The 24514-nt window shown below is 51.2% G+C and overlaps 1 protein-coding gene across 3 annotated transcripts in view; it reads right to left on the bottom strand.

Moving 5' to 3' along the window:
- The window catches only part of btbd9 (BTB (POZ) domain containing 9), a 250367-nt gene that overhangs the window by 66717 nt on the left and 159136 nt on the right, over positions 1–24514 (bottom strand). For all 3 annotated transcript variants that reach the window (XM_085998155.1, XM_085998157.1, XM_085998156.1), the window contains 2 exons: positions 8204–8313; positions 231–420 (listed from right to left, as the gene is read on the bottom strand). In XM_085998155.1, the coding sequence (XP_085854281.1) occupies positions 231–420; positions 8204–8313 (300 nt within the window). The remainder of the gene's footprint in view (positions 1–230; positions 421–8203; positions 8314–24514) is intronic.

Here is a 24514-nt window from a genome sequence, read left to right as displayed (position 1 = left end):
ACTAATATAGAACCAGACACACACACTAATATAGAACCAGACACACACACTAATATAGAACTAGACGCACACACTAATATAGAAGCAGACACACACACTAATGTACACACCAGACACACACACTAACGTACACACCAGACACACACACACACATATATGCCAGTCACACACACGCGGATGTACACTCCAGTCATTCACACTGTGGCGTAAGCGTTCCCGGCACCAGTTACCTCATGGATCCGATCATGAAGGGCTGTGCTAGCTGGATTACGATGGCTCCACTCCCCAGCTGATGACAGGTGTAGCCAGAATCCCAGTCATAGTTCTTCGTATCTCCGTTTAGCAGAGCGTTCCGACTGCGACTCACTCCTTCAGTCACCGTGGCACTGGCACCAACAGTGGCCACGTTTTCTGTGGGAACTGAAACATTATTTGTGTTAAATATTTTAACACAACCCTGCTTGAGTGATTTAAATTGGAAGAAAACTGCAATAAGTGTAAGACTTCACACAGAAGTCAAACTGCAACAAGTGGTTGTGTCAAGAACAGATATTTTTGACATAAAGACGTCAAAGCTGGAGGGAACATGACAATGGTTTCTCCGGCTCCAAGCCCAGTGCAAGAGGCGATCTCCAAGGTCTCGGGACCATGAGTCTGAACATGTGAATGAAGTGAATGACCGTACTCCCTGAAGCATTTGGGAACAGCAATCATAATCTCATCAGGTTTAGAATTGTTATGGAAAAGGACAGGGAACAATTAAGCTCCTGACTCCCCAAAGCCTTTTTAACAAGTAAGGAGTGTGATGGAATACTCTCCACTTGCCTGGATGAGTGCAGCTCCAACAACACTCAAGCAGCTCGACACCATACAGGACAAAGCAGCCCGCTTGATTGGCACCCCATCCACCACCTTAAACATTCACTCCCTCCACCACCGGCGCACCGTGGCTGCAGTGTGGACCATCTACAAGATGCACTGCAGCAACTCGCCAAGGCTTCTTCGGCAGCACCTCCCAAACCTGCGACCTCTTCCACCTCGAAAAACAAGGGCAGCAGGCGCATGGGAACACCACCACCTGCAAGTTCCCCTCCAAGTTACACACCATCCTGACTTAGAAGTATATCAGCCGATCCTTCATCGTCGTGGGGTCAAAATCCTGGAACTCCCTCCCTAATAGCACTGTGGGAGCACCTTCACCACACGGACTGCAGCGGTTCAAGAAGGCGGCTCACCACCACCTTCTCAAGGGCAACTAGGGATGGGCAATAAATGCTGGTCTTGCCAGCGACGCCCAGATCCCAGGAACAAATTTTTAAAAAGTGTAAAAATGCTTAACTGGAGGAGGCCTAACTTCAGTGGGTTGAAAAGGGATGTGAAATCAAAAATTGGCAGGCAAAACACTCATTGAAGAATGGGAGGCCTTCAAGAGATGGTTCAGGTACAGAGTAGACACATTCCCATGAAAGGGAAAGGAAGGGAATCCAAAGCTAGAGCTCCCTGGATAACCAAAGATATTGAGGTTAAAACAAGACAGTAATTTTAATAAGAAGTTTCTTCTGAATTCCTTATTGGATTTAATAGTGACTATCTTATATTGATGGCTCCTAGTTTTGGGCTCCCCCACAAGTGGAAGCATCATCTCTATGTCTACCCAATCAAATCGCTTCATAACTTTATAAAAGCCTCTATCAGGTCACCCCTCAGCCTTCTCTCTCCTCGAGAAAAGAGGCCCAGCTTGTTCAGTCTTTCCCGATAGATATAACCTCTCAGTTCTGAAAACTAATTCAAGAAAGAACTTCTCTGTGATCGTTTGTTTGTGGGGCTGGAGGAGATTACAGAGATAGGGAGGGGCGAGGCCATGGAGCGATTTGAAAACAAGGGTGAGAATTTTAAAACTGAGGCGCTGCCAGACTGAGCCAATGTAGGTCAGCGAGCACAGGGTGACTGGGACTTGGTGCGAGTTAGCATACAGGCAGAGATTTGGATCAGCTCAAGCTTATGTAGCATGGAGGATGGGAGGCTGGCCTGAAGAGCATTGGAATACAACAGCAAAATACTGCGGATGCTCGAAATCTGAAATAACAACAGGAAATGCTGAAAACACTCAGCAGGTCAGGCAGCATCCGTGGAGAGAGAAACAGAGTTAATGCTCCCTGGTGCAAGGGTCAAGGATGTCTCTGAGCGGCTGCAGAACATCTTGGAAGGGGAGGGTGAACAGCCAGTTGTCGTGGTGCATATAGGCACCAACGATATCGGTAAAAAGCAGGATGAGGTCCTAAAAGCAGAATATAGGGAGTTAGGAGGTAAATTAAAAAACAGGACCTCAAAGGTAGTAATCTCAGGATTGCTACCAGTGCCACGTGCTAGTCAGAGTAGAAATAGAAGGATACTTCAGATGAATATGTGGCTAGAGGAATGGTGCCAGGGGGAGGGATTCAAGTTCCTGGGACATTGGAACCGGTTCTGGGGGAGGTGGGACCAGTTCAAACCGGACGGTTTATACCTGGGCAGGGCCGGGACCGATGTCCTAGGGGGAGTGTTTGCTAGTGCTGTGGGGGAGGGTTTAAACTAAAATGGCAGGGGGTTGGGAACCTGAGCAGGGAGACAGAGGAAAGGGAAACAAGGATAAAAGCAAAAGATAGGAAGGAGAAAAACAAAAGTGGCAGTCAGAGAAATCAACGGTTTAAATCAAACGTGGCCACAGTAAATAATAATTCTAATAGGTCTAAGAGCGTTAAAAAAACAAGCCTGAAGGCTTTGTGTCTTAATGCGAGGAGCATTTGTAATAAGGTGGATGAATTGGCTGCACAAATAGAGGTAAACGAATATGATTTAGTTGGGATTAAGGAAACGTGGCTCAAGGATGGCCAAGACTGGGAACTCAACATCCAGGGGTATTCAATATTCAGGAAAGATAGGCAAAAAGGGAGGTGGGGTAGCATTACTGGTTAAAGAAGGGATTAACACAATTGTAATGAAGGATATTAGCTCTGATGATGTGGATTCTGTATGGGTAGAATTGAGAAATACTAAGGGGAAAAAAACGTTAGTGGGAGTGGTATATCGCCCTCCAAACAGTAAGGCGGAGGTTGGGGATGGCATTAAAAGGGAAATTAAAGAAGCGTGCAATAAGGGCACAGCAGTCATCATGGGTGACTTTAATCTACATATAGATTGGGCTAACCAAATTAGTAACAATACTGTGGAGGAGGAATTCCTGGAGTGTTTACGGGATGGTTTCCTGGACCAATATGTCGAGGAGCCAACCAGAGATCAGGCCATCTTAGGCTGGGTATTATGTAACGAGAAAGGATTAATTAGCAATCTTGTTGTACGAGGCCCCTTGGGTCGGAGCGATCATAATATGATCGAATTCTTCATTAAGATGGAGAATGAAGTAGTTGACTCAGAGACTAGGGTTCTCAATTTAAATAAAGGAAACTACGATGGTCTGAGGAGCAAGTTGGGTAGGATTGATTGGGGAATGGCACTCAAAGGGTTGATGGTGGATAGGCAATGGCAAACATTCAAAGACCGAATGGATGAGCTGCAGAATTTGTTCATCCCAGTTTGGCGTAAAAATAAAACAAAAAAGGTGACTCAACCATGGCTAACAAGGGAAATTAGGGATAGCATAAGATCCAAGAAGAGGACATATAAATTGGCCAGAAAAAGCAGTAATCCTGAGGACTGGGAGCAGTTTAGGATTCAACAGAGGACAAAGGGATTAATTAAGAAAGGGAAAATAGAATATGAGAGTAAGCTAGCAGGGAACATAAAAATTGACTGTTAAAGCTTTTATAGATATGTGAAGAGAAAAAGATTGGTGAAGTCAAGCGTAGGTCCCTTGCAGTCAGAATCAGGGGAATTTATAATGGGGAACAAAGAAATGGCCGACCAACTAAATACATATTTTGGTTCTGTCTTCACAAAGGAGGACACAAATAACCTCCCAGAGATGTCGGGGAACATAGGGTCTGATGAAAGGGAGGAACTGAAAGAAATCAGTATTTGTAGGGAAATGGTGTTAGGAAAATTGATGGGACTGAAGGCCGATAAATCCCCAGGGCCTGATAATCTACATCCCAGGGTACTTAAGGAAGTGGCCCTAGAAATAGTAGATGCATTGCTGGTCATCTTCCAGAACTCGATAGACTCTGGAACAGTACCCATGGATTAGAGGGTAGCTAATGTTACCCCACTATTCAAAAAAGGTGGTAGAGGGAAAAAGCGGGGAATTATAGACCGGTAAGCCTGACATTGGTAGTGGGGAAAATGCTAGAGTCCATATAAAAGATGTAATAGCAGAGCACTTGGAAAGCAGTGACAGGATCGGACAAAGTCAACATGGATTTACAAAAGGTAAATCATGCTTGACTAATCTACTGGAATTTTTTGAGGATGTAACTGGTAAAATAGATAAGGGAGAACTAGTGGATGTGGTGTATTTGGACTTTCAGAAGGCTTTCGATAAGGTCCCATGAGATTAGTGTGCAAAATTAAGGCACATGGGATTGGGGGCAAGGTATTGACTTGGATAGAGAACTGGTTGGCGGACAGAAAGCAAAGAGTTGGAATAAACGGGTCATTTTCCGAGTGGCAGGCAGTGACTAGTGGGGTACCGCAAGGATCGGTCCTAGGACCCCAGCTGTTCACAATATATATTAATGATCTGGACGAGGGAATTGGATGTAACATCTCCAAATTTGCAGATGACACAAAGCTGGGTGGGAGGGTATGCTGTGAGGAGGATGTCGTGAAACTCCAGTACGATTTGAACAGGTTGGGTGATTGGGCAGAAACATGGCAAATGCACTATAATGTGGATAAATGTGAGGTTATCCACTTTGGTGGCAAAAACAGGAAGGCAGATTATTATTTGAATGGCAATAGATTGGGAGAAGGGGAAGTGCAAAGAGACCTGGGTGTTCTTGTGCACTAGTCGCTGAAGGTAAGCATGCAGGTGCAGCAGGCGGTTAAGAAGGCAAATGGTATGTTGGCCTTCGTAGCAAGAGGGTTCGAGTACAGGAACAAGGATGTCTTGCTACAGTTGTACAGGGCCTTGGTGAGACCGCACCTTGAGTATTGTGTGCAGTTTTGGTCGCCTTATCTGAGGAAGGACGTTCTTGCCATGGAAGGAGTGCAGCAAAGATCCACCAGGCTGATACCTGGGATGGCAGGAATGACGTATGAAGAGAGATTGTGTCGATTGGGCTTATACACACTGGAGTTTAGAAGATTGAGAGGGGATCTCATCGAAACCTATAAAATTCTGTCAGGCCTGGACAGACTAGATGCTGGAAGGATGTTTCCGATGGCCGGGGAGTCCAGAACCAGGGGTCATAGTCTAAGGATAAGAGGTAAGCCATTTAGGACTGAAATGAGGAAGAATTTCTTCACCCAGAGAGTGGTGAACCTGTGGAATTCTCTGCCACAGAGGGCGGTGGAGGCCAGTTCATTAAATATATTCAAGAAAGAGTTGGATATATTTCTTAAGGCTAAAGGGATCAAGGGATATGGGGAGAAGGCAGGGACAGGGTACTGAATTTGGATGATCAGCCATGATCTCATTGAATGGCGGAGCAGGCTCGAAGGGCCTACTCCTGCTCCTATCTTCTATGTTTCTATGTCTGTGACCCTTCATCAGAACTGGAAAAAGTTAGAGATGCAAGAGATTTTAACCAGGTGCAGGGGCAGGGAAAGGAATGAGGGGAGGAAAGAACAAAAGGGACGATCTGTGATAGGGCGGAGGGCGGGAGTGGTTCAATGCTGCAAATGGGGATGGCAGAATCATCAACAGCTGCCGCCTGAAAAAATAGGGGCCGAGGTTATGGTCTGAAATTGTTGAACTCAGTATTGTGTCCAGAAGGCTGTAAAGTGCCTGAGGTGCTGTTCCTCGAGCTTACTTGGAACAGTGTAAGAGGCCGAGGATGGAGAAGTCAGAGTGGGAGTGGAGCGGAGAATTAAAGTGACAGGCAACCGGAGGCTCGGGGTCACCATTACGGACTAAACGGAGGTGTTCCGCAAAGCGGTCGCCCAATCTGCTTTAGTCTCCCAAATGTAGACGCAAACTCTCCGACACCTCCTCCTACCTCCCCCTGGACCATGACCCCACTACCAAACATTAAGCCATTGTTTCCAAGACTGTCACTGACCTCATCTCCTCTGGAAATCTTCCCCCCATGGCCACCAACCTCAGTCCCCCAATCCCACACAGCCCGCTTCTATCTCCTTCCCAAGATCCACAAACAGGGCTGCCCTGGTAGACCCATCGTTTCAGCCTGTTCTTGCCCGACGGAACTGATTTCTTCCTATCTCGACTCTTTTTTCTCTTATCCAGTCTCTTCCCACCTACATTCGTGACTCTTCCGACGCCCTCCGCCACTAACAGTTTCCTGGCCCCAACCGTCTCCTTTTCACTATGGAAGTCCAACCCCTCTACACCTCCAGCCCCCACCAGGACGGACTTAGGGCGCTCCGCTTCTTCCTTGAACAGAGGCCCAACCAGTCCCCATCCACCACCACCCTCCTCCGCCTGGCTGAACTTGTTCTCACATTGAACAACTTCTCCTTTGACTCCACTCACTTCCTCCAAATTAAAGGTGTTGCTATGGGAACCCGCATGGGTCCTAGCTATGCCTTCCTTTTCGTGGGATATGTGGAACATTCTTTGTTCCAGTGCTACTCGGGTCCCTCCCTCACCTCTTTTTCCAGTACATTGATGAATGTATCGGTGCCGTTTCCTGCTCTCGCCCCGAACTAGACAATTTCATTCACTTTGCTTCCCTCACCTTCACATGGCCCATCTCCATTCTTCCCTTCCCTTCCTCGACTTCTCTGTCTCCATCTCTGGGGATAGGCTATCGACAAACATCCACTACAAGCCCACTGACTCCCACAGCTGCCTGGACTACACTTCCTCCCACCTCGCCTCCTGTAAGGACTCTATTCCATTCTCCCAGTTTCTCCATCTCCGCCGCATCTGTTCTGACGATGCCACCTTCCATACTAGTGCTTCCCATAGGTTTTCCTTTTTCCTCAACGGAGGATCCCCCTCTACCGTGGTTGACATGGCCCTCGACCATGTCCGTTCCATTTCTCACCCCTTCCCCTCCCAGAAACACGATAGGGTTCCCCTTGTCCTCACCTTTCACTCCACCAGCCTCCACATTCAACGGATCATCCTCCGCCATTTCCGCTACCTCCAAAGTGATCCCACCACCAAACGCATCTTCCCCTCCCCTCCCCTTTCAGCATTCCGTAGGGACCGCTCCCTCCGCGACATCCTGGTCCACTCCTCAATCACCCCCAACAGCCCTTCTCCTCCACAAGGTACCTTCCCGTGCAAGCGCAGGAGATGCAACACATGCCCTTTTACCTCCTCCCTTCCCACTGTCCAGGGCCCCAAACACCCCTTCCAGGTGAAACAGCGATTTACTTGTACTTCTTGCAATCTAGTATACTGTATTCACTGCTCACAATGCGGTCTCCTCTACACTGGGGAGACCAAACGCAGATTGGGTGACCGCTTTGCGGAACACCTCCGTTCAGTCCGTAAGGGTGACCCCGAGCTTCCGGTCGCCTGTCACTTTAATTCTCCGCTCCACTCCCACTCTGACCTCTCCGTCCTCGGCCTCTTACACTGTTCCAATGAAGCTCAGCGTAAGCTCGAGAAACAGCACTTCGTCTTTCGATTAGGCACTTTACAGCCTTCTGGACTCAACATCAAGTTCAACTATTTCAGGCCATAACCTCGGCCCCTATTTTTTTAGGCAGATGCTGTTGATGATTCTGCCATCCCCATTTGCAACATTGAACCACTCCCGCCCTCCACCCTATCACAGGCCGTCCCTTTTGTTCTTTCCTCCCCTCCCCCTGCTTAAAACCTGTTACATCTCTAACTTTTTCCTTTTCAGACTTGAAACATTAACTCTGTTTCTCTCTCCATGGATGCTGCCTGGTCTGCGGAGTATTCCCAACATTTTCTGTTGTTATTTCAGAGCATTGGAATAGTCAAGTCTGGAGGTTACAAAAGTATGGATGAGGGTTTCAGCAACAGATGAGCTGAGGCTGGGGCGGAGTCGGGCGATGTTACGGAGGGGGAAGTAGGCAGTCTTAGTTGCAAACGGTCTGGTTCAGCCTCAGAGTGGCAACAGACAAAACTAATGAATGGCAAAAAATGGACAAAACGGTGTCTTACCCAGCAACCCAGCATCCAATAAGAAGGGCTTGTTGGTAAACATGCACTCAAATGAGACTAAGTGGAAAACCTTGTTCACGGTGTTATGTGTTCCAACAATGCGGATATATCTGCAAAAAAATAAATTCAGTGTCAGAAAAAGTACTTGAAGCACATCATTCTATCAGAGCCCCACAGTCTCAGGTTCCTGCAGGATCCCAGGAAAGGACAGAATTAACGATACGATCTGATGCAGAGCCTCTGAGCAGGATAATAATGCGAGTATTATGAGAGGCGATAAGTAGGCAATGTACAGGCAATAATATTCCAAAATGGTTGATTTCAATAATTCAAACATTAACTCGAGATGGCCAAATGGAATTGAAAGAATGTACTGAGCTAGCACACAGCAACACTAATCACACCGGACAGTTCCCAACCCTCAACCACCTCTGTCAGAAAACTATCTAACTCCGTCTTACATTTTCCAATATTATCCGCCTCCACTGTCTCTTTGCGCAGTCTGTTCCACACATTCCACACTCATGGTGTAAAGATGATCAGTCAAACCTCTCTGCTCACCTTTCCTCCTCCTAGTTGCCCAGTTACCCAGATTGATTAACACCAAACAATTCAGTTTCAGCTTATGTTCATCACTCGGATCCTGAAAACTTTGATAAGGTCATTCTTCAAACTTCTATTCACCACATAAACATTCCCAGTTTCCTTAGTCTCGCCAAATAGATCAGGTACCTCATCCTTAGTATCATAGAAACATAGAAGATAGGAGCAGGAGTAGGCCATTCAGCCCCTCGAGCCTGCTCTGCCATTCAATGCGATTATGGCTGATCATCCAAATGCAGTACCCGGTCCCTGCTTTATCCCCAAACCCCTTGATCCCTTTAGCCTTAAGAAATATATCCAACTCTTTCTTGAATATATTTAATGAACTGGCCTCCACCGCCTTCTGTGGTAGAGAACTCCACAGGTTCACCACTCTCTGGGTGAAGAAATTCCTCCTCATTTCTGTCCTAAATGGCCTACCCTTTATCCTTAGACTGTGTCCCCTGGTTCTGGACTCCCCGACCAACGGGAACATCCTTCCTGCATCTAGTCTGTCCAGTCCTGTCAGAATTTTATAAGTTTCAATAAGATCACCTCTCATTCTTCTAAACTCCAGCGAGTACAAGCCCAATCGACCCAATCTCTCCTCATACGTCATTCCTGCCATCCCAGGTATCAGCCTGGTGAATCTTCGCTGAACTCCCTCCATGGCAAGAACATCCTTCCTCAGATAAGGTGACCAAAACTGCACACAATACTCAAGGTGTGGTCTCACCAAGGCCCTGTACAACTGCAGCATGACATCCTTGTTCCTGTACTCAAACCCTCTCGCTATGAAGGCCAACATACCATTTGCCTTCTTAACCGCCTGCTGCACCTGCATGCTTACCTTCAGCGACTGGTGCACAAGGACACCCAGGTCTTGTTGCACTTCCCCTTCGCCCAATCTATTGCCGTTCAGATAATAATCTGCCTTCCTGTTTTTGCCACCAAAGTGGATAACCTCGCATTTATCCACATTATACTGCATCTGCCATGCTTCTGTCCAATCACCCAACCTGTCCAAATCATACTGGAGTTTTTCGGCATCCCCCTCACAGCACACACGCCCACCCAGCTTTGTGTCGTCTGCAAACTTGGAGATATTCCATCTAGTTCCCTCGTCTAGATCATTTATATATATTGTGAATAGCTGGGGTCCTAGGACCGATCCCTGCAGTACCCCACTAGTCACTGACTGCCACTCGGAAAAAGAGCCGTTTATTCCAACTCTTTGCTTCCTGTCTGCCAACCAGTTCTTTATCCAAGTCAGTACCTTGCCCCCAATCCCATGTGCCTTAATTTTACACGCTAATCTCTTATGCGGGACCTTATCGAAAGCCTTCTGAAAGTCCAAATACACCACATCCACTGGTTCTCCTTTATCTATTCTACCAGTTACATCCTCAAAAAATTCCAGTAGATTAGTCAAGCATGATTTACCTTTTGTAAATCCATGTTGATTTTGTCTGATCCTGTCACTGTTTTCCAAGTGCTCTGCTATTACATCTTTTAAATGGATTCTAGCATTTTCACCACTACCGATGTCAGGCTAACCGGTTTATAATTCCCCGTTTTCTCTCTACCACCTTTTTTGAATAGTGGGGTATCATTAGCTACCCTCCAATCCATGGGAACTATTCCAGAGTCCATAGAATTTTGGAAGATGACCAGCAATGTATCTACTATTTCTAGGCCAACTTCCTTAAGTACCCTGGGATGTAGATTATCAGGCCCTGGGGATTTATCAGCCTTCAATCCCGTCAATTTCCCTAACACCATTTCCCTACAAATACTGATTTCTTTCAGTTCTTCCCTCTCATTAGACCCTATGTTCCCCGACATTTCTGGGAGGTTATTTGTGTCCTCCTTTGTGAAGACAGAACCAAAATATGTATTTAGTTGGTATGCCATTTCTTTGTTCCCCATTATAAATTCCCCTGATTCTGACTGCAAGGGACCTACGCTTGACTTCACCAATCTTTTTCTCTTCACATATCTATAGAAGCTTTTACAGTCAGTTTTTATGTCCCCTATCAAGCTTACTCTCATACTCTATTTTCCCCCTCTTAATTAATCCCTTTGTCCTCCTTTGCTGAATCCTAAACTGCTCCCAATCCTCAGGTTTACTGCTTTTTCTGGCCAATTTATATGCCTTCTCCTTGGATCTTATGCTATCCCTAATTTCCCTTGTTAGCCACGGTTGAGTAACATTCCCCAATCAATCCTACCCAACTCGCGCCTCATACCATCGTAGTTTCCTTTATTTAAATTCAGGACCCTAGTCTCCGAGTCAACTACTTCACTCTCCATCTTGATGAAGAATTCTATCATATTATGATCGCTCCGACCCAAGGGGCCTCGCACAACAAGATTGCTAATTAATCCTTTCTCATTACATAATACCCAGTCTAAGATCGGCCTGATCTCTAGTTGGTTCCTCGACATATTGGTCCAGGAAACCAGCCCGTATACACTCTAGGAATTCCTCCTCCACAGTATTGTTACTAATTTGGTTAGCCCAATCTATATGTAGATTAAAGTCACCCATGATAACTGCTGTGCCCTTATTGCATGCATCTCTAATTTCCCGTTTAATGCCAACCCCAACCTCCGCATTACTGTTTGGAGGTCTGTATACCACTCCCACTAAAGTTTTCTGCCCCTTGGTATTTCTCAGTTCTACCCATACAGATTCCATTTCATTTCCCTACCGGCTAGTACCACTTCCAAAGCCAAACTGTGGCAGTAGTATGGTGACCTGTGCTGTGCACAGTACTCCAGGACTGTGACACTAGTATGGTGACCCGTGCTATGCACAGTACTCCAGGACTGTGACACTAGTATGGTGACCCGTGCTGTGCACATTACTCCAGGACTGTGACACTAGTATGATGACCCATGCTGTGCACAGTACTCCAGGACTATGACACTAGTATGATGACTCGTGCTGTGCACAGTACTCCAGGACTGTGACACTAGTACGGTGACCCGTGCTGTGCACATTACTCCAGGACTGTGACACTAGTATGGTGACCCGTGCTGTGCACATTACTCCAGGACTGTGACACTAGTATGGTGACTCGTACTGTGCACAGTACTCCAGGACACAGTGATGCGCTATCAATTACTGAGAAAGACTGGAAGTTAAGAGAGTAACAAACAGGCTTTTATTAGCTAAAGAACGAAGGCATGCCTCTAGTGGTCGACCGGTCCTGAATGCCTGGGGAACTGCAGAGCAGCCGCCTTTATACCAGGGCATATGGGTGGAGCCAGGGGCGGAGCCAGCTGAGGCATGCACAGACAGGTACAACAATGGGCAAGAGTGAACAACAGTGGTTTACCACATTCACCCCTTGCTTAAAAAATGAGTCCGACGGGGTGAAGTGTATTAAAAGTTCGTATAATTAAGTCTTTCTGGGGGTCTTGTATGCCGTCGTGATCGTCGTGGAGACGGCTGAGGTGGTGCAGCTTCCGACGCCGAGTCCCGCGTGGGCCGGAGCACTGGCGTGTCGTCCTCCTGGGTGTTGAGTTGGTTGGTGATCAATGGCGGGTCACGGGGCCACGGCGTGCCGTCTACAGGGGTTAGGTATGGGTCCGTTGCCGCCGGTACATTGTGGGTAGCGGTGATGTTGGTTTCAGGGGCCCCCGAGGGTGCGAGGTCTCGTATGGAGACTGTGTCCTCCCACCCGTCCGGGTACGCAATGTAAGCATACTGGGGGTTGGCGTGGAGGAGGTCGACCCTCTCGACCAGGGGGTCCGTTTTATGGGTCCTCACGTGTCTTCTCAGTAGGACCGGCCCTGGGGACGTCAGCCATGGCGGTAGCGATGTCCCCGATGTGGACTTCCTTGGGAAGACAAACATTTTCTCATGAGGGGTGGAGTTAGTGGCAGTGCAGAGCAGTGACCGAATAGAGTGGAGCGCATCGGGGAGCACATCCTGCCAGCGGGAGGTCGGAAGGCCCCTAGACTTTAAGGCTAGCAGGGCAGCCTTCCAAACTGTCGCATTCTCTCTTTCCACCTGTCCGTTCCCCCGGGGGTTGTAACTGGTGGTCCTGCTTGTGGCAATACCCCTAGCGAGCAGGTACGGATGGAGTTCATCACTCATAAACGATGAGCCCCGGTCGCTATGGATATAGCTGGGGAAACCGAACAGGGTGAAGAGGTCGTTCAGACATTTAATGACCGTGGCACTGGTCATGTCCGGGCAGGGGATGGCGAACGGGAAACGGGAGTACTCATCAATAATGTTGAGGAAGTACACATTGCGGTCGGAGGAGGGGAGAGGCCCTTTAAAATCAACGCTCAGGCGCTCGAAGGGGCGAGTGGCTTTTATCAGGTGAGCCCTGTCTGGTCTATAAAAGTGCGGTTTGCACTCAGCACAGACTTGGCAGTTCCTGGTCATGGTCCTGACCTCCTCAATGGAGTAAGGCAGGTTGCGGGCCTTGATGAAATGGAAGAACCTGGTGACCCCCGGGTGGCAGAGGTCATTGTGGAGGGCTCGCAGTCTGTCAACCTGTGCGTTGGCGCAGGTGCCACGCGATAGAGCATCCGGGGGCTCATTGAGTTTCCCGGGCCAGTACAAGATATCGTAATTGTAGGTGGAAAGTTCAATTCTCCACCTCAAAATCTTGTCATTTTTGATTTTGCCCCTCTGCTTGTTATTAAACATAAAAGCAACTGAACGCTGGTCAGTGAGTAGGGTGAATCGTTTTCCGGCCAGGTAATGCCTCCAATGTCGCACAGCTTCCACAATGGCCTGGGCCTCCTTTTCGACAGAGGAGTGTCTGATTTCGGAGCCTTGGAGGGTTCGTGAAAAGAAGGCCACGGGCCTTCCCGCCTGGTTAAGGGTAGCGGCCAGGGCAAAGTCGGACGCATCGCTCTCCACCTGGAAAGGGATGGACTCGTCCACCGCGTGCATGGTGGCTTTAGCAATGTCCTCTTTGATACGGTGGAAGGCTAAGCCGGCCTCTGCCGCCAGGGGAAAAGAGGTGGACTTGATAAGTGGACGGGCTTTGTCCGCATAATTAGGGACCCACTGGGCGTAGTAGGAGAAAAACCCCAGGCATCTCTTCAGGGCCTTGAGGCAGTGGGGCAGGGGAAGGTCCATAAGGGGACGCATCCGGTCGGGGTCGGGGCCGATGACTCTGTGTTCCACAACACAGCCAAGGATAGCGAGGCGGGTTGTGCGGAATATGCACTTCTTCTTGTTATACGTAAGGTTTAGGAGTTGGGCAGTGCGGAGGAATTTGTCGAGGTTGGCGTCATGGTCCTGCAGGTCATGGTCGCAGATGGTCACATTCTCCAGGTAGGGAAAAGTGGCCTGCAACGCATTCTGGTCGACCATCCGGTCCATCTCCCTTTGGAAAACGGAGACCCCGTTGGTGAAGCCGAAGGGAACCCGAAGGAAGTGGTAGAGGCAGCCGTTTGCCTCGAAGGCAGTATACTGGCGGTCCTCATAGCGGATAGGGAGTTGGTGATATGCTGACTTAAGGTCAATGGTGGAGAATACGCGGTATTGTGCGATCTGATTGACCATATCAGATATGCGGGGGAGGGGGTATGCATCCAGTTGGGTATATCGATTTATTGTTTGGCTGTAGTCAATGACCAGGCGCTGCTTCTCGCCAGTCTTGACGACCACAACCTGGGCTCGCCAGGGGCTGGTGCTAGCTTCAATAATCCCCTCCTTCAGGAGCCGCTCCACCTCAGATTTAATAAAAACTCTGTCACCAGCGCTGTATCGCCTGCTTTTGGTGGCGATGGGCTTACAGTCGTGGGCGAGGTTGGCGAACAACGGGGGGGGGGGGGGGGGGTGATTTTAAGCGTGGAGAGGCTGCAAAAGGTGCGCGGTGGGCAATTTGAAAACTGCTGGTTGCAGACTGTGAGTGGGGGAAGGGGTCCACCGTACGCCATCGTGACACTCTTAAGGTGGCACTGAAAATCCAACCCCAGTAGAACGGCAGCGCAGAGATGGGGCAGGACAAGCAGTTTAAAGTCTCTGTGCCCCTCACCGAAAGGGTCACCACGCAGTAGCTGCCGACGTCCGCTGAATGGGACTTGGAGGCCATAGAGACCCGGTGGCGCGCTGGCAGGACCGGGAGAGAGTAACGCCGCACCGTGTCGGGGTGGATAAAGCTCTCCGTGCTCCCGCAGTCGAAAAGGCAGGTCGTGGCGCGGCCGTTTACCTTAATGTCCATCATGGACCTGGCTAGTTGGTGAGGTCTAGATTGGTCCAGTGTAACGGAGGCCAGCGTAGGGTCAGGCGTGTCGCTGCAGTCATCAGGTGAGGCGGTGGGTGAGTCGGGGGCCCGTTGCAAAAATGGCAGCCGGAACGGATCACCCATGGTCGAAGGCGTCCAAGATGGCGTCGCCCATGATCCACACGTGGCTGGAGGCGTACAAGATGGCGTCCAAGATGGCGGCGTCCAAGATGGCGGCCCGCTCGGCCCACACGCGGCACTGCTGGAGTTTGGGGTAGGTTTAGCCTTGCAGACGCTGGCGTAGTGCCCTTTCTTCCCACAACCAGAGCAAGTAGCGTTTTTTGCCGGGCAGCGCGCTCTGGGGTGTTTGGCTTGGCCACAGAAGTAACACTTCGGGCCCCGGGACATCGCTGCAGAAGTTGGGCCGTTGGCGGGATGTGACGGGGGTGGCGCGGCGCAGGGTGGCGGTCCTACCGTGTCCCAGGATGGCGGCGCCCGCGCCATCCACGATGCGGCCGCGCGGTCAGGGGAGTAGGCGTCCATATTCCGGTGGGCCACGTCTAGCGAGAGTGCGAGGGCCGTGGCCTTCTTCAGGTCGAGTTCGCCCTGCTCCAACAGTCTCTGCCGGGTGTAGTTGGACCTGAGGCCCGCGACGAAGGCGTCCCGGACAAGTTCCTCCGTGTACACCGTGGCCGACACCTCTTTACATTTGCAGGCCCGGCCGAGCGCCTTCAGCGCCCGTAGGTATACCTCCATCGATTCCCCGGGTTGCTGTTTGCGGGACCCCAGGAGGTGTCTGGCGTAAACCTCATTTACCGGGCATGCGTACTGTTCTTTAAGGAGGTCGAGAGCACCCTTGTAGGTAGTCGCATCTTGGATGAGTGAATAAGCTTGGTGGTTCACCTTGGAGGTCAGAACCCTTAAGTTTGTCGCCATCGTTTTGAACAGTTTCGACGGAGGCTTCTCGGAAAAATTCGAAGCATCGCAGCCGGTGTGCGAACTTGGTAGATGAATCCGCCTCTTGAGGGTCTAGTTCCAGGCGTGCTGGTTTGAGGATTTGCTCCATCGAAAAAAAAGTTTAGCTAATAAAATTGATGCGCTATCAATTACTGAGAAAGACCGGAAGTTAAGAGAGTAACAAACAGGCTTTTATTAGCTAAAGAACGAAGGCATGCCTCTAGTGGTCGACCGGTCCTGAATGCCTGGGGAACTGCAGAGCAGCCGCCTTTATACCAGGGCATATGGGTGGAGCCAGGGGCGGAGCCAGCTGAGGCATGCACAGACAGGTACAACAATGGGCAAGAGTGAACAACAGTGAAGTGAACAACAGTGGTTTACCACACAGTGACACTAGTATGGTGACCCATGCTGTGCACATTACTCCAGGACTGTGACACTAGTATGGTGACCAGTGCTGTGCACAGTACTCCAGGACTGTGACACTAGCATGGTGACCCATGCTATGTACAGTGCTCCAGGACTGTGACACTAGTATGGTGACCAGTGCTGTACACAGTATACCAGAACCGAGGGGCTGCCTGTGAACCTGAGCCCCAAATCCCTCTGCTCCCTACACCCTGAGCCTTCTTCCACCCACAGTATCATTACTGCTGGCTTCTTTAAACCAAAGAGGTGGGGAAGGTCTCCCCATGTCCTGGACAACATTGTCCCTCAACCAATAATTATCTGATCATTTATCACATTGCTGCTTATGGGAGCTTACTGTGCACAAATTGGCTGCTGCAGTTTCCTATATTACAACAGTGACTACACTTCAAATGTAATGGATTGTCTGTGAAATGCTTTGGGATGTCCTGCAGTTGTAAAAGGAGGAATATAAATGCAAATTCTTCCTTTCTTTCAAATACGTCTGCGCACTTTGGTCCAATTATCCGCTGCCCCCGAATCCAGTTCACCTGAAGACTCCCTGCAATTATACCATGTTATAGATGAATGGTAAGCATAAAAATGGCAGCCTCTTGTTGCCACAGGTTTACAGCACCTAATTCTGTGGAAACAATTATTGCTATCCATGAGTTGGAAGAGCTCGACACATGCCTGCAGGTTGGGAAACGAGGAGTGAGGTCCCTGTCAAGACCAGACCAATGTTCCCTTTAAGCTACGCGGCCGCGCTCTGGAGGTCCCGCACAGCCGGCTCACTGGCTTTTAAAGGAAATAACCACTTATGCGTGGATTTTTGAATGGACTGCGCAGCCCAAAAAATGTAGAGGGAAGATTGGTCTCGACTCTGCAGGTTAGAGTCCAGACACCCCTACAGGCAGCAGAGTTTTGGATGAGCTCACGTTTAGAGAGGGTGGAAAATGGGAGACCGGCCAGGAGAGCACTGGAATAGTCCAGTCCAGAGGTAACAAAGGCATGGACGAGGGTTTCAGCAGCAGATGGGCTGAGGCAGGGGCGGAGACGGGCGATGTTACGGAGGGGGAAGTAGGCGGTCTTGATGATGGAGCGGATATGGGGTCGGAAGCTCAGCTCAGGGTTGAATAGGACAGGATCCAAACAGTCTGGTGACTATTAACTTTCAACAAACTCATAATTCACTATAGCAGTAAGATATACCAGATAATTCACTGCCTTGTAAACCAACATGTCTGCCAGATTAGGCCAACTGGGCCATTGAGCCACTCGGCCATTCTTTTGATAATGGCAGCTTTTTATCTTTATATAATCTCAACTGCCCGCCTTTTATCTACATCCTGTAATGCCCTTTCTTTCCAAGTTTCAATTGTTGCTTTTAACCACTCAATTGATTTTACATCTATGGCCTCCACATTCTCCAACAGAAGGATATGTTGAGGGGGTTAGTTGAGGAAGGGTGGGAGGAGGCTCGTGTGGAGCATAAACACCGGTATAGAGCAGGTCAGAGGCTGGGTATTCTGCAGCGAGTGTCTCACCTCCTGACTCCCCAAAGCCTTGCCACCATCTACAAGGCACAAGTAAGGAGTGTGATGGAATACTCTCCACTTGCCTGGGTGAGTGCAGCTCCAACAACACTCAAGAAGCTCGACATCATCCAGGACAAAGCAGCCCGCTTGATTGGCACCCCATCCACCACCTTAAACACTCACTCCCTCCACCACCGGCGTACCATGGCTGCAGTGTGTACCATCTACAAGATGCACTGCAACAACTCATATTGAATGGTGGAGCAGGCTCGAAGGGCCTAGTTCTGCTCCTATTTTTCTATGTTTTCTAAGAAAGGACATTGTACTCAGACTGAGAAATGTTTGGAATAATCTGCCAGAGACAAAAATATTAGGAACATTCAAAGTATTGCTGGATGCTATGGGGAGTGATCCAGGTTACTAGAGGGATGGGCTTTGATGGGAGAATTAGGGAACTAGAGAGATGGGCTTTGATGGGAGAATTAGGGAACTAGAGAGATGGGCTTTGATGTGTTAGATCCGAATTCGGAGAAACTCTAGACTGAGACGGAATTGAGAATAAAGTAAAAGTTTTATTAGTAAATAGCTAAAAAGCTTGTGCACAAGGGAGAGAGGCTGATTTCCCCAGAATCGAACCTTTCCTGTCAACGAAATACAATCTACAAGCCTCAATATACCTTTCGATAGGTACCGCCCATTAGGTTGCAAAAGTAGGCGTACAGATACAAACAGCGTCACTACCGTCACTCCCTTATTGGTTGGCGTGATTAGTCACTCAATGTCGGGAGCCGCCCTGAAGTGTTCTGACATACAGCATAACAGTTTCTAGCTTCTGTGAGCAAGGTCGCTTAATTCTTGAGATGATAAACAATGTCCGCTTTTGGTTGCGAGCAGACATTACAAAGGAAGACAAGGTGTTTAAGGCAGAGATAGAAATGGCCGACTCCCTATGAATTTCAGTTCCCCTTATCTCTCAGAAGGCCAGCTGCATTAAACACTGCTTCTGTAACACTGATAACAACAAAGACAGAGACTAAGGGGGAGAAATTCAGTTGGCTGCGCCACCCGTTAGCACCTTAAGAGGGCGCTAAGTGGGTCGCAAGCCACTGCCCACGCCTCCCGCTAAATTCCATGGGACGCTAGTGGTGGCACTAGCCGTTAGCGCTGCACCGCTACCGATGACATCATCGGTGTGCGCAGCACCCCGCTGACGCCCCGGCCACGATATTTGGAAGCGCCCCCTGATTTACCGCCGAACGCTGTGTCCGACCAGTTCAGGGGGGCCTACCTGCGGCCGGGGAGGCACAAATTAAAGGAGGTGCGGGGTGGCCATTTTTGTTGTTGGCCGCCTGCCAGCACCTGCCTGCGCTCCCGTCCCCGGCCTCCTGAACCGCCCCCCCCGCCACGGAGTGCCGGCTGCGTTCCAAGAGCCCGGCACTTCTCCTCGGTGCCGGGCTCTTTTGCTTGCACTCACGATCCTCGGGGGCCCAGCTGGGCCCCAGATCGCGCTGAACAAGGCCCCTCCCCTTTAAGAAGGGGAGGAAGGCCTGCAGTACCGCAGCACGACGTGCCGCAGCGCCACGGTATTCAGTCGCAACGCCCCAAGAGGGATGCGGGGCGCCTCTAGTAGCGCCGCGCTTCCCTTTGGGGTGCTACCACTCAATTTCCGGTGGGCGGCCGCGAATGGTTCTGGGGCGCTACTTTTAGCGCCCTGGCGAGGCTGGTGCCCCAAACGGGGCTATACTCAATTTTTAGCCCTAAGAGTCTAGTAAATACAGGAGACTTTGGTTTATCCGGAGGTTGTATGTCCGGAAACCTCGATCTACCGGCAGAAATCAGGAGCCGTTTTGTTAGGTTTTTTTTCTTCTCGTGGCTTTTTTTTCAACAGTCAGGCTCTGGAAAGTCTCTCTGAAGCTGTTGCTAAGCTACAGAGACGCTTCCAAGGTACCGGCCGACTGTTTAGAAGCTGTTGCTAAGCAACAGTGTTTGTTGTCAGATACGGAGATGAAAACCTCCATATGCTTCAACATTAACGCCGGTATGTCCGGCAGCTTTGATAGATCGGCAACAGCTCGGTGCCGGATATCACAAAGTTTCCTGTATGTTATTTCTACAGTACTTGGTTAAGAGGGTTAATATGGTCAAGTATCCCATCATGCTTCGCAGCTACCTAAATGCTACATGTTCATTTTATATATCTTTCCTAATACGTGAAGCTAAACATCCTTTGAATGGTTTCCAGTACTACTGCCTTCCCTACAGCTTTGGTTAATATATCTAAAGACTAGAGGATTCAGGCTTTGATTCACAGGCCTATGGGAGAGCTAAGGGACTAGAGAAATGGGCCTCGATGGGAGAGTTAGGGGACTTGAAGGATGGGTGTGACCAGAGAATTAGTGTACTACAGGGATGAGCTTCAATGGGAGAGCTAGGGTACTAGAAAGATGGGCTTCAATGGGAGAGTTAGGGGACTAGAGGGATGGGCTTTGATGGGAGAGTAGGGGGACTAGAGGGATGGGCGAGTTGGGGGACTGGAGGGATGGGCTTCGATGGGAGGGTTAGGGGATGGGGGTTTCAACAGGAGGGTTAGGGGAGTAGAGGGATGGTCGTCAATGGGAGGGTTAGGGGACTACAGGGAGGGGTATCAATGGGAGGGTTGGGGACTAGAGGGAGCGGCGTCAATGGGAGGGGCTTCAATGGGAGGGTTAGGGGAGTAGAGGAAGGGGCGTCAATGGGACGGATAAAGGGCTAGAGGGAGCGGTGTCAATGGGAGGGTTAGTGGACTAGAGGGAGCGGTGTCAATGGGAGGGTTAGTGGACTAGAGGGATGGCCGTCGATGGGAGGGTTAGGGGACTGGAGGGAGCGGTGTCAATGGGAGGGTTAGGGGACTAGAGGGAGCGGTGTCAATGGGAGGGTTAGGGGACTAGAGGGAGGGGTGTCAATGGGAGGGTTAGTGGACTAGAGGGAGGGGCGTCAATGGGAGGGTTAGGGACTAGAGGGAGCGGTGTCAATGGGAGGGTTAGGGGACTACAGGGAGGGGTATCAATGGGAGGGTTGGGGACTAGAGGGAGCGGCGTCAATGGGAGGGGCTTCAATGGGAGGGTTAGGGGAGTAGAGGAAGGGGCGTCAATGGGACGGATAAAGGGCTAGAGGGAGCGGCGTCAATGGGAGGGGCTTCAATGGGAGGGTTAGGGGAGTAGAGGAAGGGGCGTCAATGGGACGGATAAAGGGCTAGAGGGAGCGGTGTCAATGGGAGGGTTAGTGGACTAGAGGGAGTGGTGTCAATGGGAGGGTTAGTGGACTAGAGGGAGCGGTGTCAATGGGAGGGTTAGTGGACTAGAGGGAGCGGTGTCAATGGGAGGGTTAGTGGACTAGAGGGAGCGGTGTCAATGGGAGGGTTAGTGGAGTAGAGGGATGGCCGTCGATGGGAGGGTTCGGGGACTGGAGGGAGCGGTGTCAATGGGAGGGTTAGGGGACTAGAGGGAGGGGTGTCAATGGGAGGGTTGGGGACTAGAGGGAGGGGTGTCAATGGGAGGGTTAGGGGACTGGAGGGAGCGGTGTCAATGGGAGGGTTAGGGGACTGGAGGGAGGGGTGTCAATGGGAGGGTTAGGGGACTGGAGGGAGCGGTGTCAATGGGAGGGTGAGGGGACTGGAGGTAGTGGTGTCAATGGGAGGGGCTTCAATGGGAGGGTGAGGGGACTAGAGGGAGTGGTGTCAATGGGAGGGTTAGGGGACTAGAGGGAGGGGTGTCAATGGGAGGGTTAGTGGAGTGGAGGGATGGCCGTCGATGGGAGGGTTAGGGGACTGGAGGGAGCGGTGTCAATGGGAGGGTGAGGGGACTGGAGGTAGCGGTGTCAATGGGAGGGTGAGGGGACGAGAGGGAGTGGTGTCAATGGGAGGGTTAGGGGACTAGAGGGAGTGGTGTCAATGGGAGGGTTAGGGGACTAGAGGGAGTGGTGTCAATGGGAGGGTTAGGGGACTGGAGGGAGGGGTGTCAACGGGAGGGTTAGGGGACTAGAGGGAGGGGTGTCAATGGGAGGGTTAGGGGACTAGAGGGAGGGGTGTCAATGGGAGGGTTAGGGGACTAGAGGGAGTGGAGTCAATGGGAGGGTTAGGGGACTAGAGGGAGGGGTGTCAATGGGAGGGTTAGGGGACTAGAGGGAGGGGTGTCAATGGGAGGGTTAGGGGACTAGAGGGAGGGGCGTCAATGGGAGGGTTAGGGGACTGGAGGGAGGGGTGTCAATGGGAGGGTTAGGGGACTGGAGGGAGCGGTGTCAATGGGAAGGTTAGGGGACTGGAGGGAGCGGTGTCAATGGGAGGGTTAGGGGACTAGAGGGGTGTCAATGGGAGGGTTAGGGGACTGGAGGGAGGGGCTTCAATGGGAAGGTTAGGGGACTGGAGGGAGGGGCGTCAATGGGAGGGTTAGGGGACTGGAGGGAGGGGTGTCAATGGGAGGGTTAGGGGACTGGAGGGAGGGGCGTCAATGGGAGGGTTAGAGGACTAGAGGGAGGGGCGTCAATGGGAGGGTTAGGGGACTGGCGGGAGGGGGGTCAATGGGAGGGTTAGGGGACTGGAGGGAGGAGTGTCAATGGGAGGGTTAGGGGACTGGCGGGAGGGGGGTCAATGGGAGGGTTAGGGGACTGGAGGGAGGGGCGTCAATGGGAGGGTTAGGGGACTAGAGGGAGCGGTGTCAATGGGAAGGTTAGGGGACTAGAGGGAGGGGTGTCAATGGGAGGGTTAGGGGACTAGAGGGAGGGGTGTCAATGGGAGGGTTAGGGGACTGGAGGGAGGGGTGTCAATGGGAGGGTTAGGGGACTGGAGGGAGGGGTGTCAATGGGAGGGTGAGGGGACTGGAGGGAGGGGTGTCAATGGGAGGGTTAGGGGACTGGAGGTAGTGGTGTCAATGGGAGGGGCTTCAATGGGAGGGTGAGGGGACTAGAGGGAGTGGTGTCAATGGGAGGGTTAGGGGACTGGAGGTAGTGGTGTCAATGGGAGGGGCTTCAATGGGAGGGTGAGGGGACTAGAGGGAGTGGTGTCAATGGGAGGGTTAGGGGACTAGAGGGAGGGGTGTCAATGGGAGGGTTAGTGGAGTAGAGGGATGGCCGTCGATGGGAGGGTTAGGGGACTAGAGGGAGCGGTGTCAATGGGAGGGTGAGGGGACTGGAGGTAGCGGTGTCAATGGGAGGGTGAGGGGACTAGAGGGAGTGGTGTCAATGGGAGGGTTAGGGGACTAGAGGGAGTGGTGTCAATGGGAGGGTTAGGGGACTAGAGGGAGGGGTGTCAATGGGAGGGTTAGGGGACTAGAGGGAGGGGCGTCAATGGGAGGGTTAGGGGACTAGAGGGAGCGGTGTCAATGGGAGGGTTAGGGGACTGGAGGGAGCGGTGTCAATGGGAGGGTTAGGGGACTAGCGTCAATGGGAGGGTTAGGGGACTGGAGGGAGCGGTGTCAACGGGAGGGTTAGGGGACTAGAGGGAGTGGTGTCAATGGGAGGGTTAGGGGACTAGAGGGAGCGGTGTCAACGGGAGGGTTAGGGGACTAGAGGGAGGGGTGTCAATGGGAGGGTTAGGGGACTGGAGGGAGGGGTGTCAATGGGAGGGTTAGGGGACTAGAGGGAGTGGCGTCAATGGGAGGGTTAGGGGACTAGAGGGAGGGGTGTCAATGGGAGGGTTAGGGGACTGGAGGGAGGGGGGTCAATGGGAGGGTTAGGGGACTGGAGGGAGTGGCGTCAATGGGAGGGTTAGGGGACTAGAGGGAGGGGCTTCACTGGGAAGGTTAGGGGACTAGAGGGAGGTGTGGTGTATGTGCCTTTAAGAGCCCCTGTGTACTGTAATGCCGGTAGTGGCCACTCAGGCTATATAAGCCTGTGTAGTGTCTTGTATCTGTGAGTTCACCTCCAGACTTTGTCCAGTAAACACCTGTAAACCAACTCCTGCATTTCGTGTCTCCATTAACACACGGATACAACAGGAGGGGTGTCAATGGGAGGGTTAGGGGACTGGAGGGAGGGGCTTCAATGGGAAGGTTAGGGGACTGGAGGGAGGGGCGTCAATGGGAGGGTTAGGGGACTGGAGGGAGGGGCGTCAATGGGAGGGTTAGGGGACTAGAGGGAGCGGTGTCAATGGGAGGGTTAGGGGACTGGAGGGAGGGGTGTCAATGGGAGGGTTAGGGGACTAGAGGGAGGGGTGTCAATGGGAGGGTTAGGGGACTAGAGGGGTGTCAATGGGTGGGTTAGGGGACTGGAGGGAGGGGTGTCAATGGGTGGGTTAGGGGACTGGAGGGAGGGGCTTCAATGGGAAGGTTAGGGGACTGGAGGGAGGGGCGTCAATGGGAGAGTTCGGGGACAGAGGGAGGGGTGTCAATGGGAGGGTTAGGGGACTAGAGGGAGGGGTGTCAATGGGAGAGTTCGGGGACAGAGGGAGGGGTGTCAATGGGAGGGTTAGGGGACTAGAGGGAGGGGTGTCAATGGGAGGGTTAGGGGACTAGAGGGAGGGGTGTCAATGGGAGGGTTAGGGGACTGGAGGGAGGGGTGTCAATGGGAGGGTTAGGGGACTGGAGGGAGCGGTGTCAATGGGAGGGTTAGGGGACTAGAGGGAGGGGTGTCAATGGGAGGGTTAGGGGACT

Source organism: Somniosus microcephalus, chromosome 9 (genome assembly GCF_052327205.1).
Source record: "Somniosus microcephalus isolate GS21.2 chromosome 9, FLI_Smic_1.0, whole genome shotgun sequence".
NCBI classification, from domain to species: domain Eukaryota; kingdom Metazoa; phylum Chordata; class Chondrichthyes; order Squaliformes; family Somniosidae; genus Somniosus; species Somniosus microcephalus.
Note: the sequence above shows the minus strand (reverse complement) of the source record. Positions and strands in the feature narration are given on the sequence as shown.